Genomic DNA, 17908 nt, shown 5'->3' on the forward strand with positions numbered 1-17908 from the left:
TTTTTATGAATACAGTCTTGACTTAAGGGAACCTAGCATATCTTGCTTTGTGCACCACCAATTTCAGGATATGAACTGACAAGTGCTCAGAACTGCTATTGCAGAGCTGGCAAAACAAGTTAAAACTTACAAGTGGTGACTTATTTTGCTAAAATAATTTCTTAAGTCTAGCAATTGTTTTAGGGTTAGCCCTCAAGACTAGTTGAGAATTTCCTCAATGTCCCTTTATTTCTGTATTGTTTTTAAATAATTGAGCAAGCGCTACTTCTGAATCACTAAAGAGGGAAGAATTTTGTTCAGATCTTATCTTTATAATTATGTTTAAAACATTTAAATTTATGCCACCAGAACCCTATCAGGCTTCCAAGATACCCCAATTAAAAAAAAGCCATTTGCTTACATTATAATTTGAGTACAAGATGTAGTTGCTGGAAGAGACAAATGTTTGTTGACAGAAATTGTGAACCTCAATGCAATCTGAAAGTTTTACCTTGGAACTTTCTCTGCTTACTTAACCCTTAGTGAACTGCACCAACAAGAGCAGTCATTTCACTGCCACTACGGAAATAAAGGAAGTTAGACATCTCAGATGATCCTTCAACACCAAGATCAAAAAATTAGAAAAGTTTGGAATGCACAATTTCAAATGTTTAAGCCAACTTAGTTTAAAATCTAAGGACTAAATTTAAGCCCCAAATCTTGTTTTGATTCTTCTATAAACAGAGCAGAAAAAAGGGTAAGAAAAAACCCTCAGGGAAGGAAGTAGGTGACTGAGTTTAAGTATTTGTAGTTTGTTTTTCCTTAATGCACAATTACATCTTTCAAAGTCATTTTTATAAAAAGATAAAAGTTAAGCCCATTACTCAAATATGGAAGTTTTGCAATCCATTTTCACACCTCAGGACTCACATTTTAAGAAGCTAAAATTAAAGCCATAAACTAATAATATTCTATTCTGAAAATCATTTACTGAATATACAAGTATCGCTAACTTACTTTGTAATTTGACTATGGATACATTCAACTAGTTCTCTTTCAGAAGCTTTAACTAAAACCAAAAGGGTTATTAAAGCTTGGCTTAGTTTGATATGTACATTTTATTCAGTTAAGACTGAATTCTTAATTGACATGAGCTGTGCCTGGGTGGTCTCTGACCAGTGAATAACTTATGGCTCTTGCCACAATAAGAATAAAACCTTTAAAATGAATGCCGGTCCAGGCTTTCAGCAGCTAAGTCAGGATCTGAATCTCAATTTTTGTAAGTGAGATCCATTTAGTGATTAGTTAAGTGACACCCTCAGGTTTAACAGCATGCTATTATCACTTTCTGGTCAATTCACCTCAGAAGGAAGCATGGATTAAATTTAAGAATAATTAATTGACGCAATATCTTCAGTAGATTATTCCAAGGAAGTGGTCAGCAAGAGACCAATTTCAATCACTTGGGAAAAACTCAACATTTTGTAAAGTGTCAAACTAGATAAAATTAAAACTTTCTATAGTTATGCACAGATATAGCTGTTAAGAATTTCATAGTAGGTCATCTTTAAAGTGTTTTGTATACACCATTTGGAAGTTCAACAGTTAATTCTCTTAAAGATTAATAGAATTACATTGCAATATTTCAAAAAAGGGATTTTAATCTTGGTAGTGGCCAATTGGCAGTGAGAGCACTATTAAAAACATTTAATAAAGAGTTCCATGTGGCAGTTATAAGACCTAGCACACATTCTGGAATAAAGGTTTCAGAATGAGAAAGTTGCAGGGTACTGGATATATTTGTGTACAAACTTTAAACGCTATAAAATACTGCATGTCAATAGGTTGCTACTCATCACAGATCTCTGAATAGTCTGAGCATTTTGTAGAGTCATTTTGACAAAGCTTCAATGTGAACCTCAGAAGGGTATGTGAAAGCAAGGATAAGATTTAAATGATTACAAATTGTTTAGTTCTTCGAAAATTTACTAACGATGCCAAAGAAACTCCTACAGATTACAAAGCAGCTGATTATATACCTTATTTCAGAATATCACACTCCAAACACTTAATACCAGAAACAAACATTATGGAACAAACCAACAGCAAATAAGCCTTCAACTGATATACCGCAAGCCAGGATTTCTGCATAGAAAGAAGTACAAGTTCTAGAAAATGACAAATTATAACAAACTGACAAACTAGAGATCTATTCCCACCACCAAAAAACATTCTCCAACATTAGGAGTAGAACACACTTGCCTTGTGACACTTCTAGTATAAATAATTCAGATACATACTACAGAAACCCTCCCACTCCCAAAATATTCTATATACTCACCATTTGTAGAATTGCACCATATAAACGGAGAAGAATTTTTCGTGGCTCATCTGCAACTGTCTCCACGTTGTCAGGTAACGAACACTGGAACAGCATATTACTGAGGCCACCTCTATCAAAAGAAAGGTGATGTACATAAAGTTTATTGACTATCAGAAAGCTGTACATTCTTCTCTCAGTGAAGAACAGTGTCATGTTTTAGTATGTATTCCAAGGCTTTGTACGGTCAGATCTGGAATAACGATCTATTCAAACAGATCAAATTCAAATTCTTCTGCACATCATTAAATCAAATTGCCAAGAGAAAAGTTTTAAGACTGCTGATAAAATAGCTTGTCATAAAAAGCTGTATAGCTCATTTCTTCTTATCTTTATTTAAAGAGCACAAAAAATGTAGATTTTTATTTAGGGGAAGAAAAAAAAATAGATGTTTGACTTATTGCTGTCCAATTTTTCTGATGAAGTGTTACCCTGGAATCTAGCCTGAGGAATGAATGAAGACTTCAACACATTTTCAAAGACCACTTTATTATTTATGGAACAGCAACTATTTTGGGAACATGTTTTAATGAGCTTCTCCCACAGTAGCTGAAGTGATACAGATTCCAAGATGTACTCTTCTCTTCATAAACACTAATTCCCCAAAAGGATTAGCTTTCTGTAACATGTATTCACAGAAAAAAAGTTCAGTTTCATGCAAACTTAATTGTATACTATGCTCACTCCCTTTATTTTCATTTACCATCAGGTATTGAAGAACACCAACAATTAATGGGTTTAATTACAACCATGGTGCCTAACCTGTTCTGAAGCAGTAGCCACTATAGTGGCTTCTGCTACAGCAAACTAGTCATCCTGCTCTGTTGTCTCCCCCACTCCTCCCATCCCTGTTCAGCACGCCTATGGGTAATACACTTAAGATACGTGCAGTTCTGCTAACTCTGTCTACGACCCCTGCTCTGCAGAGATGGGGTGCAAGGGCAAGGGAACAGTCTGACTTCAGCACTCCATTGCACCTCCAACCCCACCCACCTGCAGAGCTAGCAGGGGAATCCTGGGAGCAACTTAGCTGCAGGATAGAGCAAGGTGGGAGGGAGTGGCAGCTGAATACACACTGCTGGCTCTAAGTATATACTTCCACTAATCAACTGGGCAGGTGGGAGAGAAATGCTTAGCAGGCCAGATCTAGCCCCTAGGCCTGAGTTTGCCTACTCCTGAATTATGGATTGAACTCTAAACAGACTCTCTGGTCCAGAAGGACCATGCATATTCCAGGATCAGGGAGCCCAAGCACATGGAAGTGGGAATGACCAGTTTAGTAGGGAAGCGGGGGGACCAGCAGAGCAGCAGGGTTGGCAGCACAGGAGGAGCCAATAGTAGAGGGGCCAGATATGACCTCCCCAGTATGGCAAAATCCCTAATTCCAGGTCTAGTCAGGTTCAGAGGGTGCCGGACCAGGAAGGTCCAACCTGTAGTGTGATAGTTTGTCAGCTCACCCTGCTAACTGACTAGATTTACACAGTCTAACCTTCAGGAAGACAAACTTCTATAGGCATTCTACTAAAACATTGCTGGTATGCTATCTGGGTAAGATATTCAGGAAATCCTGTTCCAGGATTCTGCACAGTTACTTAAGTAAAGTGTTCCAGTAGTAGATTATAGTTAAGATGAGAGATAATCTAATTTTTTTAAACTGTTAGCATGCCATACACATTACTATGTTTTATTTTGCCTCCCACAGACTTCAGAGATCATTACTTAGTAATACTTGAAAGGTTTCTAGCTCTCCATTACTTTCTGGGGAAAAAGCTTATTTGTTCATCCTACGTTGTCTATTATATTGTTTTTCCACAACAGGTCTTCATTATTGCCCCCCATCTGCATTATTTGGCATTTCCCTTTACAGCAATGGGAAATAGCATAATACTGACGGGAATGTAAAGGTTAACTGTAACAGGAATTGTGGTAACATGGGCTCATCTTCCCAAAAATGGCCTGGATAAAGAAAAAGGCTAAAAGCTACATTTAATACTTCATGTCACTCAATTGGTGTAAAACAGTGCAAATTAAGTTAAACCAATACTTTCCTTTGGTGACCTCATGGCATGAGACTCTTTAAAAAGCTGCAGATCTTTCAGAGGCCCAAAAGCTCAGATAGATCCTGTCATATTCCATTGCTCAGGTTTACCTTCAATGGGATCCTCAGTCTGACTGTCAGAGACCTATCAAGAAAAGCTGCATAGATCAGCCCTTCCTAAACTTATCTGCAGTGAGCTGGCTATAAACATGGTACTAGCTATTCATTTTCAGCTGCTTCTGCAGGTATCTATGCCCTTTGTGATGAACAATTAGGGATGTTAAGGACTAGTCAACTATCAGTTAAACAAATGCTTATCCGATAGTCAGCCAAGGAGTCGATCTTCCCCTCCCCCCTTACTGCCTCTTCAGATAGAGGCAGCAAATGGGGGGCGGGGGAGGAGGAAGAGTGGGTATTTCAAAGTAGCAGCACTGCAGCAACACTACAGTGCATAGTGCTCTGGGTCAGCTGGGGCATTTCCATGGGATCCCGGGTTCTGCTGAAATGCTGTCCAGAGCCAGAATCAGCTGGGGACTCCCCAACTGACACTAGCTCCATGTGGAATTTCAAAGCGGCAGCACAGCATGGAGACCAGGGTCAGCAAGGGACTCTGAGTCCCACACGGACTCTGGGCTCCATGCTGCGCTTCTGCAATGAAATGCACAAGAGACCCCCGGTTACTCTTGTACATTTCAAAGCTGGCACACCACATGCAGCCCAGAGTCAGTAGGACTTCTAGCTGGCCTCATGCTGCACACAGAGTTCCGCATTCTTACTTTGAAATGTACAGGAGCCCACACTGGGAAGAATGAGGAAGTGCCTATCAACTAGTCGATAGAAATTCCATCGACTACTCTACTAGTAAAATAACAGTTACTTAAGAACAGTAAGAATGCAATGAAGAAAACAGGAGCCATCTTGTGGGGCTGCCAGCTACATATGAGGAAACCTCAGCAGTCCTTTAGAATCAGAACAATCTGTAGGAAAGGAATATCCAAGGAAACATGGTACAAAGATGGTATATTTAAAGAAGAGGATTGCGTTGTCTGTTAACTATCCAGAGAAGTATGGGGGAGGAAGACAAGGCAGATAAGCAGGCGGAAAAAAGTAATAGATAAAGGATATCAAATAAAGAGCAAAAATAGACCATGCAGAGTCATGCCTACGACACTAGAGCAACCTACATCTCCAACTACCATTTAGCATAGAATTTCCAATGGTTAATGTTTACTTCCCTTGTAAAGCTCTTGAGAAGACGACAGTCTGTTTAGTGGTAGTGGGATAAAGAGTCCTTTCTAATTAATTCTAGAACACACAAAACCAGGATGAACAGATTTTGAAGTGTATTAGTCTGGGTCATTACTTATGACACTGCATCAAGATTTAGGAATCTGTGTTACCCCCCTTTACTTTAAGCTGAACTCAACTATGTATTGAAAGGGCAACAGCATTATGCACTTCATCTTTCAAAGATGAAGGCACACCATACAGGAAAACAATAAAAACTATGCTCACAACACAAGTCATTTGAAGTTATGGTTACAATTATTGCATACAATACCAAGGAAACTATGGAAAAAAGTGAAAAGTCAACAAGACTCAGTTAATCTGCCTCTTTGGCAAGGTACAATTTGGCACAAACAGGAACTCAAGTAGAGAGAGGTCTAATAGCGAGTAGAGTGGCATGCCATAATGCCACCTCTGCTGCTGATCAATGGCCACAAATGGAACACCTTCTTTCAACTACCCACTAGTTCAAGGCCACTAGTTCAAGGCCAATACCAAAAATGAAAGAGGATAATTCATAATGCTGAAAGGCCTTACGAATTATCAATCTTTCTGCACATATTTTCCAAAAAGCAAAAATAGCAGATTAAGTTTTCACATTTAACAGGGTTCTGAGCAGCTATGCAAATAGCGATAACAGTGTTTTCCATTCTGCTATCAATTCACACTATTCTGACCACCTTAACAAGATCTACAAGTTTTCCAGTTATTAGCATGAGTGCCCAATATTCTTAAGCTAAGGCTCAGTGAATCAAGAATCACAGCCCTAAGAGGGCAAGAGGTTCTGTGGCAGTAGAGTACAATTGCTGTCAAGCAAAATGCAACAGTTTAAGGTAATGTTGTAGCAAGAAGGGAGCACAGCCCCCTAATATCCCCAGAGGGAGGGGGGGGTTGGCAAGTGTAGTATGCAGCCCTGACCTGCCTCCCCCCACCCCAGCCACTGGGCTAAGATTGGGCCAGCCCTGGCTCTCACCCTGGCCATAAGAGGGGGGGGGAGGGAGGGAGGGAGAGAAGAAGAGGGCAGAGGGAGGCTGCAGCACACCAGCCCCAGCTCTGGAAAGGAGGCAGGTCGGACAAAGTGATATAGCTCCCCAAAAGAACTGACTCCCACCTCTCCTGCCCCTCTTCCCCCACAAATATGTAATGCTGAATTTTTTAGCCATTACATGTTTATACAAATGCATTTTAACATTCATAGTGCTCAATGACTTCTGTTTCAGTTTTCACCAAGAAGGCTGTTGATGATTGGACATCTGACCTAGCGAATTCCAGTGAAAAGAGTAGGTTTCAGAAGCTAGAATAAAGCTAGGGAAAGGACAGGTTTAAAAATTTATATGGGTCAGATGTAAACAAAGGGGAAAGGAGTCCAAGACAGCTAGCAGTATTTTAAAGAAACCTTATTGAAGGCACAGAAAGAAGCCATCCCTACGCGTATCAAGAGAGGCAAACATGGTAAGAGACCGGATTGGCTTACAGGGGAAATCCTTGGTGAACTTAAGCACAAAAAGGAAGCTTACAAAAAGTGGAAGCTTGGACAATGACCAGGGAGGGGTTTAAATGTATAGCTCGAGAATGCTGGGGGGTTATCAGGAAGGCGAAAGCGCAAATGGAATTGCGACTGGCTAAGGATGTGAAAGAAACAAGAAAGGTTTCTACAGGTATGTTAACAAGAAGAAGGTGATCAGAGGGTGTGCGGCCACTAATGGATGAAGGAGGTAACTTAGTGATAGATGACGTGGGGAAAGCTCAAGTACTCAATGCTTTCTTTGCCTCTGTATTCACGGACAAGGTCGGCTCCTGGACTTCTGCGCTAAGTGACGCAAGATGGACAGCCCGTGGTAGGTAAAGAACAGGTTAGGAACTATTTAGAAAAGCTAAACATACACAAATCCATGGGTCCGGACTTAATGCATCCGAGGGTACTGAGGGAGTTAGCAAATGTCATTGAGGAGCCTTTGGCTATTATTTTTGAAAAGTCCGTGGAGATCGGGAGAAATCCCGGATGACTGGAAAAAGGCAAATGTAATGCCCATCTTCAAAAAAGGGAAGAAGGACGATTGAGGGAACTATAGGCCGGTCAGTCTTACCTCGGTTCCTGGAAAAATCATGGAAGGGATCCTTAAGGAATCCATTTTGAGGCACTTGGAAGAGAGGAAAGTGATTAGGAATAGTCAGCATGGATTCACAAAGGGAAAGTCGTGCCTGACCAATCTGATTAGCTTCTATGATGAGGTAACTGGCTCTGTGGATATGGGAAAATCAGTGGATGTTATATACCTTGACTTTAGCAAGGCTTTTGATACGGTCTCCCACAATATTCTTGCCAGCAAGTTAAGGGAATGTGGATTGGATAAATGGACAGTAAGATGGATAGAAAGCTGGCTAGAAGGCCAGGCCCAGTGGGTAGTGATCAACGGCTCGATGTCAGGATGGCGGTCGGTTTCTAGCGAAGTGCCCTAAGGTTCGGTTCTAGGACCAGTTTTGTTCAATATCTTTATTAATGACCTGGATGAGGGGATGGATTGCACCCTCAGCAAGTTTGAGGATGACACTAAGCTAGGGGGAAGAGGTAGATACGCTTAAGGGCAGAGAGAGGGTCCAGAGTGACTTAGACAAATTGGAGGATTGGGCCACAAGAAATCTGATGAGGTTCAACAAGGACAAGTGTAGAGTCCTGCACTTGGGATGGAAGAATCCCAAGCATAGTTCCAGGCTGGGGACCAACCAGTTAAGTAGTAGTTCTGCAGAAAAGGACCTGGGGATTACAGTTGATGAGAAGCTGGATATGAGTCAACAGTGTGCCCTTGTAGCCAAGACGGCTAATGGCATATTAGGTTCATTAAGAGGAGCATTGCCAGCAGATCCAGAGATGTCATTATTCCCCTTTATTCGGCTCTGGTGAGGCCACATCTGGAGTATTGTGTCCAGTTCTGGGGCCCCCACTACAAAAAGGATGTGGACACACTGGAGAGGGTCCAGTGGAGGGCAACCAAAATGATTAGGGGGCTGGAGCATATGACTTATGAGGAGAGGCTGAGAGTTGGGTCTGGAGGTTCCAAAGAAGATGGAGAGAGGCTGTTCTCAGTGACAGATGGCAGAACAAGGAGCAATGGCCTCAAGTTGTGGTGGGAGAGGTCCAGGTTGGATTTCACTAGGAGGGTAGTGAAGCACTGGAATGGGTTACCTAGGGAAGTAGTGGAGTCTCCATCCCTAGAGGTGTTTAAGTCTTGGCTTGACAAAGCCCTGGCTAGGTTGATTTAGTTGGGATTGGTCCTGCTTAGAGCAGGGGGCTGGACTTGATGACCTTCTGAGGTCTTTTCCAGTTGTATGGTTTTATGATTTTGAGTCCCAATGGACTACATCCTAAGAAGTTCTCAAGGAGCTTCTCAGTCAGCTATCTAAGCCATTAGGTATTATCTTTGCAATTGACTGGAAAAGGGGAAAAAATATAGCACCCATGTGTAAAAGGGAAATAAGGATGAGCCAGGGAACTACAGACCAATCTGCTTAACTTCTGTACTATGACAGATAACTGCACAAACAATTAAAGAATTTGTGCAAACATTTAAAAGATAAGGCGATAAATAGCAGTTAGCATGGATTTGTAAAGAACAAATCCAATCATACCAACCCGATACCTTTCTTTGATAGAATGACAAGCCTTGTGGATAAGGAGGAAGCGGTAGATGTGGTATATCTAGAGTTAAGTAAGGCATTAGCTACCGTCTTCCATGACCTTCTCACCTTAACAAAACAGGGAAATACAACCTAGAAGGACTTACTGGGTAAGTCTAGACTGCATCCCTTTGTCGGCAGAGGGATGCAGATTAGGCACGTCAACATCGCAAATGAGGTAAGGATTTAAATATCCCATACCTAATTTGCATAAAAATGGCCACCACATTTTGCCGACTCGGCACTTTGTTGGCAAAAAGCAGCAGTCTAGAAGGGGATCTGTCAAGAAAGAAAGCCTTTTTTGACAGATCCTGCAAGGAGGTTTACAGGATCTGTCGAAAAAGGCTTTCTTTCTCGACAGATCCGCTTCTAGACTGCTGCTTTTTGCCACCAAAGGGCCGAGTCGGCAAAATGTGGTGGCCGTTTTTATGCAAATTAGGCCTGGGATATTTAAATCCCTGCCTCATTTGCAATGTTGACCTGCCTAATCTGCATCCCTCTGCTGACAGAGGGATGCAGTCTAGACATACCCACTATGATGTGAGTGCATAACTTGTTGGTCCCAGAAAATAGTTATTTATTATTCACCATCATGCTGGAAGGACATAAGTGGGGTTCTGCAGAGATCAACTCTGGGTCCAGTTACATTCAATATCTTCATTAATTATTTAAATAGAAGCATAGAGCAGGAGTCAGCAATCTGTGGCTCTCTAGGGAGCCAGATATGGCTCTTCTGGAGCTCCAGCTCAGCCCTACCTTGCTGCCCCCACAGCAGGTAGCCTGTGCTGGTGCTGCAGGCTTACGCCCCTCTCCCCCAAGACTCAAACGCCAGTGCAGCTTCCTGTGGAGAAGGGTGGAGGGAGAAAGCTCCCTCCCCACCAGATCCGGCATGCAGAGAACAAGCAGAGCTAAACATGGCTGGGCATGATAGCATTTCTCTTCCCCCTACATGGGGAAAACCAGGAACCAAAGCATATTGCTTATTTGTTACCTCAGGACACTTCCTGCAGGCCTCTGCTGCCAACTCTTCCCAGAGGCTTCCAGGGAACAGGAGCAGCAGCAAGTGCTTGCCACATGATAGGAAAACAAGAGCCCCGCACCACCTCACCCTGCCAGCTAGCCAGCCTGCCCCCAGCCCAGAATCCCCCCTGCTCAACTGCCCTCTGGCCAACATTCCCCCAGCCCAGACCTCCCACTCATCCCTTCCACACTCCACCTCCCACTAAGATCTTGCACTCCCATCCCTATCCCATTCTTTGGCAGCCCTGTCTGCACACTTAATGCCTTTTTTTGTCCCCAACCCAGAGGCTGGGGGGCCCACAAAATCCACTAATCATGGAATCCCAGAAAAGTGAATCTGGCCTGAGGCCTTGAACCTCAGTCCTCCCGGCCCTTCCCCACACTTTGGGGCAGGAGCACCAGGAAGTGAGGTGTTTCAGTTGGAGAGTTTAAGGGTTCCCCCCCCCTTCTTACTTGTGTGGTCCCCAACTAACTTTTGTGGGTCAATGGCCCCCCAATCCAAAAGAGCTTCTCCACTCCTGCCACAAGACAATGTTGAAACCTTTTTTGTTGGACATATTTTACTTTATTTAAAAGTCAAGCCTGGCCAACAAGCCCCCAATTTGGGCTCAGCCCCCCTCTGGCGTCATAAGACTCCTGCATTTCCCCCACCCACCCACCCACCCTGAGCCCATCATGCACCTGAACCCCCTGCCTTAAGCCCCTCAAACCCACAGCCCCAGACTCCTGCACCCCCCCACATAGCCCAACCTTGTGCTCTGAGTCCATCCATACGCCCCAATCTCCTGCCCTGAGCCCCTCACACCTCAACCCACACTCCTGCACCCCCACATCACCAGCCCCCGCCATAAAATTGACAGAAGACAGGTTGAATGTGTGCATGAAGCGGGATTTGACAAGTTATGTGAAAAGATGCAGCAGCAGAAGTCCCATTAAATAAAGTCTGTGAGTACAATGTTTCATTTATGCTATTTTTAATCATTATGTCAGTCATATTAAATTGCATATTTTCAGTCATGCAAAATGGGCATTCTTATACAGCTCTTTGTAGACTTGTTCTCAATTTTGATGTAGTTTGGCTCTTTGATTTGAAAGGTTGCCAACTCCTGGCATAGAAAGTACATCTATAAAATTTGCAGACAACACCAAGCTAAGAGGAGTTGAAAGTACTTCAGAGGATAGGATTTAGAATTCAAAATGATCTGGACAAACTGGAGTAATGGTCTGAGGTAAATAGGATAAAATTCAATAAGGACAAATGCAAAGCATTCCACTTAGGAAAGAACAATCAGTTGTACACATACAAAATGGGAAAGGATTGTCTAGGAAGGAATACTGTAGAAAGGGATCTAGGAGTCATAGTGGACCACATGCTAAATGAGTCAGTTAATACAGTTGCCTCCCCCCCCTCAAAAAAAGTGCAAACATGCTGGGCTATGTTAGCAGGAGTATTGTAAGTGGGACATGAGAAGTAATTCTGCTGCTCATTTCTGCACAGATTAAGCCTAAATGGTAGTACTGTTCAATTCTGGTTGCCACATTTCAGGAAAGATGTGGACAAACTGGAGGAGTCCAGAGAAGAGTAACAAAAATTACCTGATGTCTAGAAAATATGACCTATAAGGGAAGATTGGTTCTCATGGAGCTGACTCCACCCCCACGACGATACTGTCTGATACAGAGGCAGCAAGGGGGGGGGGGGGGAGAAGAAGAGGAAGGCAGGAGCCAGTATGTGCAAGGAAGTCAGTGCCATAAGAACTGGTGCTCCTGCATTCCCTGCCATGCTCCTGCCTCTGATATCAAGACAGTAGCATGCACGGAGGGGGGTGGGTGCACGAAACCAAGAAGGTTAACCAGTAAGCCCAGGCTCATCAGCTAAACGTAACTCAGGTGCACGTTCACATCCCTATTAAGCACTTCTGCCATTTCCACATTTTCTGTTAGTGTTTTTCCCTCTTCGTTGATGGACAGGCTTACCCTATCCTTGGTCTTCCTCTTTCTTCTAATGTATTTGTAGAATGTTTTCTTGTCACTCTGTCAGGCATGGATAACTTAAGGCTGCTTGCCTAGATCCAGCCCCTGAGGCTTAGGTTTCCTTCTCCCCTCCCCATGTTGGGAAATTCACTCAGGTGCTGAAGCCCCCCACCACCACCCCGCTCTCCCTGTGATGCTGGAGCACACAATTTACTAGTGTGGACCCCCCTCCCCCCAAGCTCTGGTGTGCAAGGAAAATGTGGGGGAGTGTCTTTCTCCTTCTCAGTCAGGGACCATGTCAGTGAGGATTTCCCCCCCCCCTTCTCACTTGTACATCACCCAACTGATTTTTCTACAGGTCAGAAACCCCCCCCCCCTCCAATAAAAAAGGATCCCCACCCGCTTTACTCGTCTTTAGCTAGTTTGATCTCCTTTTTACCTTGGCTTTTCTTGTTTACTAGGGACAAAATTTTAAACTTGTTGGGCAAACAGTTTTGAAGTCACAAGTCTGTTTCTTGCAGTGGATTTTGAAATGTGAACCCTTAAACCACAGTATTGGTCAGAAGAGCTGGACATTTTAAATTTAAAACTGATGTAAAAAAAACAAAGACTGTCTTTCACTGTTAAAGGGCAGTCTCAAAATTCATTACAGACAGTTGCTGACCAAAGTGCTCCATCACTCTCTGTTTTCATATCCAAGCCATATAAACCTGGTTACTCCATTAGTAATCAGCTGACACGCTGAATCACAGCACTACAGAAACCTAGAGATTCTCAATGCTGGGATTTGCATTACCATTTGCAAATGTATGTAATGAAAAGAACATGATATTTGGATGCTGAAAAGTCAATAGTACTAAAAAAAAAAATCAAGGAACAAGTTAAGCAAGCATTTCTAGTCAGTCCCCTAAGAAGTGCAGAAACTCCCACAAACTCCCTGCATTGTTGAGCCAAGACTCAAGCATATTTTAGTATCCACCCGGAACACCGCCTCTTGGTTCAGAGTCCAGCCACAGATGTACGGCTGCAGACTCCCCCTGCCACATGCTTTGCTTTGGCTCTGAACTCGAGGCAGCGACTTGACAATGCTGAACATGAACAGATTTCTGCAGCCCAGCCCCTTAGGCTTTAGAAGTCCTCCCTGCTACCCTCACACACGCACTCCCCCACCACCACCTGACTCTAGGTGGGTTGGCTGCACTGACTTTGCAGTTAGTCTTCTCGGGAAGAGAAAAAGAGAACCCAGCTGGGGAACTCAGCTTGCCTGCTTTACCAACCCAGAACACGTACCTCCACTAATGGGGGGGAGGGGGGGGGGTAGAAGCTGCCTGCTTTCCCAATCCTCCCTCCCCATAGCACCTACCTCCACCAACGGGGGGGGGGGGGGAAAAGAGAGAAGCTGTCTGCTTTCCCAACCTTCCCTCCCCACAGCACCTACCTCCACCAATCAGTGGGGGGGGGGGGGGGAAGAGCTGCCTGCTTTCCCAATCCTCTCTCCCCATAGCACCTACCTCCACCAACGGGGGGGGGGGGGGGAAAGGGGGGGGGGGGGGGGGAGAAGCTGTCTGCCTTCCCAACCTTCCCTCCCCATAGCACCTACCTCCACCAACGGGGGGGGGAGAAGCTGTCTGCCTTCCCAACCTTCCCTCCCCATAGCACCTACCTCCACCAACGGGGGGGGGGGGGGAGAAGCTGTCTGCCTTCCCAACCTTCCCTCCCCATAGCACCTACCTCCACCAACGGGGGGGGGGGGGAGAAGCTGTCTGCCTTCCCAACCTTCCCTCCCCATAGCACCTACCTCCACCAACGGGGGGGGGAGAAGCTGTCTGCCTTCCCAACCTTCCCTCCCCATAGCACCTACCTCCACCAACGGGGGGGGGAGAAGCTGTCTGCCTTCCCAACCTTCCCTCCCCATAGCACCTACCTCCACCAACGGGGGGGGGGAGAAGCTGTCTGCCTTCCCAACCTTCCCTCCCCATAGCACCTACCTCCACCAACGGGGGGGGGGGGGGGAGAAGCTGTCTGCCTTCCCAACCTTCCCTCCCCATAGCACCTACCTCCACCAACGGGGGGGGGGGGGAGAAGCTGTCTGCCTTCCCAACCTTCCCTCCCCATAGCACCTACCTCCACCAACGGGGGGGGGGGGGGGAGAGAAGCTGCCTGCTTTCCCAATCCTCTCTCCCCATAGCACCTACCTCCACCAACTGGGGGGGGGGGCTGCCCCTCCGCCCTCACACCCTATTGCGCCCCGGCCAGGAGGAAAACGCAGGGAGCAGACGCTCCCCAACAGCGCCCTTCAACTCGGCCGGGGGAAACGAATTAGCTCCCCGCCCCCTCAGGCCCCGCACTCGCGCCCCGCCCCGCCCCCGGGACAGGCCAGCTCGGGAGCGCCCCGCCCCCCAGGAAGCACTGACCTGATGGGGCTGATGCGCAGCTGCTCCTCCCGCAGCCCCCGCCAGGCCCCGGGCAGGAACTCCTTGCACCACAGATACGCCTTGCGGCGGGTGCGGGAGTCCGGCTCCTCCTCAGGCGACTGCGGAGGGGTCGGGGGCTGGTGCTGCGGGTCCTTGCCCTCGGCCTCGGGGTGAGCGGGCGGCGAGGGGGGCTGCCCCGCGGCGGGCAGGACCACCCCGGCGCCAGGGGTGCAGGCGAGCAGCAGCCCCAGCGGGGAGGGCTCGGGCTCGCCGTTACAGAACTTGGTCTTCATCGCGCGGGCGGGCGAAGCAACTCGGTCGCTGGGTGGGAGCTGCGCGCGCGCTCGACTCGCTGCCTGCGGACAGAATGCGAGAGGCGCGCGCCTGCTTCCCGTTCTTATACCCGCTCGGCACGCGGACCCGCTCACCTCACTCTCACACCCCCCCTTCGGCCTCCCCCACCCGCTCCGCCTCGCGGATTGGCTCGCGACCCGCCCCCAGGCGCCTCCTGATTGGCGCAGGAAGGAAGCCGCGGCTCCAGCTGCCGCAACGCAGGCTTTTGTGAGCGGCTCGCAAGCCGCCGATTGGCTGCTCCCCGGTTGCCCCGGTGACCGGTGCGGCTCGCGCGCCTCACAATGATGGGGAGAGACGAGCCCGAGCAAGGTGATTCACCCCCTCACGAAGGTCAGCCCCGCCCCCTCCCCCCTGCGCCTCAGCCCCTTCTCTGGGCGCTGGTCCCTCCCCCTCACTGTGTGATCAGGCTGCACCCCCCTCCTCCTGCGCTCAGCTCCCCCACTGTGCCTCCCTCTCCAGCTGTGTCTCCCCCCTCCCCACACCTCCCTCCCCCTGAGGCTCCCTCTCCCACACTTGCTGTGTTTCCCCTCCTCCTCCCCCTGTGGCTCCTGTCCTTCTGCCTCCAGCTGTGCCTCTCCCTCCTCCCTCCCCCTGTGACTTCCCCTCCAGCTGCGCCCGCCCCTCTCTCTCTCCCTCCCAGCACAAGGATGCTCTTTGCCATGCTCAGTATCCAGCTCCCAACCACAAGGAGATTCTCTGTAGGGGGAGGGGGAATTAAGCATTAGCAGAGCTGGGCCGTCACTGGAGAGGAAGGTGAAAGGTGGGCATAGCTGGAGGGGTACTTATGCTGGGCTCTGAATGCAGCTGGACAGAGTCGGGGACTTTGGAGCCAATCTGAAGTCACCTTATTTTATCGTGATAGAAATGTAGCCGTGTTAGTCTGGTGTGGCTGAAACAAAAAACAGGACAATGTAGCACTTTAAAGACTAACAAGATGGTTTATTAGGTGATGAGCTTTCGTGGGCCAGACCCACTTCCTCAGATCAAATAGTGGAAGAAAATTGTCACAACCATATATACCAAAGGATACAATTAAAAAAATGAACACATATGAAAAGGACAAATCAAATTTCAGAACAGGAGGAGGATGTGGGGGGGGGGGGGAGGTAAATGTCTGTGAGCCATGTTAGTCTGTAATGAGGAATCCTGTGGCACCTTAATACATTTATTTGGACATCTGATGAAGTGGGTTTTTTTCCCATGAAAGCTTACACCAAAATAAATCTGTTAGACATTAAGATGTCAGAGGCAAATAGGTTTCTGTGTACATTGCTTTAAAGTTTTGGTTTCTTTCAAAATTCGTTTGTTGTTTTAGATTGGAAATATAAGAAATATCACACCGTGACTTATTTTTCTTGAAAGACTGGCAGTATTTGCCATGTTGGCATGGTGACATCATAATCAGCTGAAATCAGTGGCAGCTTTCTAGCTCTCAAATGAAGTGGGAGGGAATGTTAAAATTGCCTAATACTTAATATCAGCAATAAAGGAACAAGCCACCTTTACACTGCCACAATCCTGAATTACTTCTCTCTCAGCTACGTCCCCCAGTATACATAAGAACGGCTATACCAGGTCAGACCCGTGGTCCATTTAGCCTACTATCCTGTCTTCCAGCAGTGACCAGTGAATGAACAGGTAATCATCAAGTGAGCTGTCATCAAGTGAATCATCACCTAGTTCCAATTCCCAGCTTCAGAAGCTGAGGACACCAGAGTATCGGGTTGCATCCCTGACCATCTTGGCCAGAGACAACTGGGTAAGGGGAGCAAAGGGGGCCACTAACCATAGTTCCCTCTAAAGTGCACGCCTGCATGGGCACGCACCAACAATTTGAGTCCCACCTCCTCAGCAGATCTTCACAGTGGCTGCTCAGCTGCTCCAAGGTAGGGTCACATGGCAAGTGGCTACCCCACCCCAGAACAGCTGGGCAGCCACCATGCGGCCCTTTCCTTAGCTTCAGTCCTTCCCCAAGGCTGGAGCTGCAGCCAGGACAGGCCATGTGGCGGTTGCTGGAGTCTGTGCCAAACATAGCACCATGGCACCGGCCAAAGAGCAACTGCACCACATCCCTGGCTTCAGTCCTGGCACATGGGGCAGCAACCTACCACATGGCTGCGCACCATGTACTGGGACTGAAGCCAGGGCAATGGTGCTATTTTTAGTTCTGTGGTCCCGGCCTCAGAAACCGCCCTGCAGCCTCGGTTCCAGCTGCTCCTGGGGTTGGGCTGCATGGTGAGCAGCTGCTTCGTGTGCCGGGACTGCAGCTGGGAACGTGGTGCTATTTTTAGCACCACAGTCTCGGCCCCAGAAGCTACCAAACAACCCCAGCCCCAGCTGCTCCCAGGGCTGGGCTGCATGGCGGGTGGCTGCCCCATGTGCCAGGACTGGAGCCGGGGTAACGGTGCTATTTTTAATACCTTGATCCCAGCTTCAGAAGCTGCCACACAGCCCTGGCCTAAGCTGCTCCTGGGGCTGGGCCTCAGGGCGGATGGTTGCCCCGTGTGCTGGGACTGGAGTTGGGCCAAGATGCAACTGCTCCAGGGCCGGAGCCAGGGTACTAAAAATAGCACTATCACCCTGGCTCCAGCCCTGGTACATGGGACAGCCACCCACTATGCTGCCCCAGCACCAGGAAGCTAGAGAGGGTGTGAAGGGTGCAGGTGTCAGGAAGGCAGAAGGTGAGAGAAGGGGCAGAGAGAGAATTAAGGGGAAAGTGGGGGTGAGGAGAGGAGGGGGCTTGTGCTGAGGGGAGAGGAGGGGGCCAGGTCAGGAGAAGAAAGGGGA

General features: G+C 47.2%; 1 protein-coding gene across 2 annotated transcripts in view; it reads right to left on the reverse strand.

Moving 5' to 3' along the window:
* CHKA (choline kinase alpha) overlaps positions 1 to 15230 on the reverse strand; it is a 34046-nt gene extending 18816 nt beyond the window's left edge. Inside the window, exons 1-2 of one of the 2 annotated variants that reach the window (XM_075928306.2) lie at positions 14768 to 15230; positions 2321 to 2432 (exon numbers count right to left, since the gene is read on the reverse strand). In XM_075928306.2, coding sequence (XP_075784421.2) covers positions 2321 to 2432; positions 14768 to 15060 — 405 coding nt within the window. In that variant the 5' untranslated portion in view covers positions 15061 to 15230. Of the gene's footprint in view, positions 1 to 2320; positions 2433 to 14548; positions 14681 to 14767 lie in introns of those variants that run through there. The other variant, XM_075928307.2, reaches the window with a different exon arrangement.
* Between the last annotated feature and the right edge of the window lie 2678 nt (positions 15231 to 17908).

This window comes from Pelodiscus sinensis, chromosome 5 (assembly GCF_052426305.1).
Source record: "Pelodiscus sinensis isolate ZL-2025 chromosome 5, ASM5242630v1, whole genome shotgun sequence".
Classification (NCBI taxonomy): Eukaryota; Metazoa; Chordata; order Testudines; family Trionychidae; genus Pelodiscus; species Pelodiscus sinensis.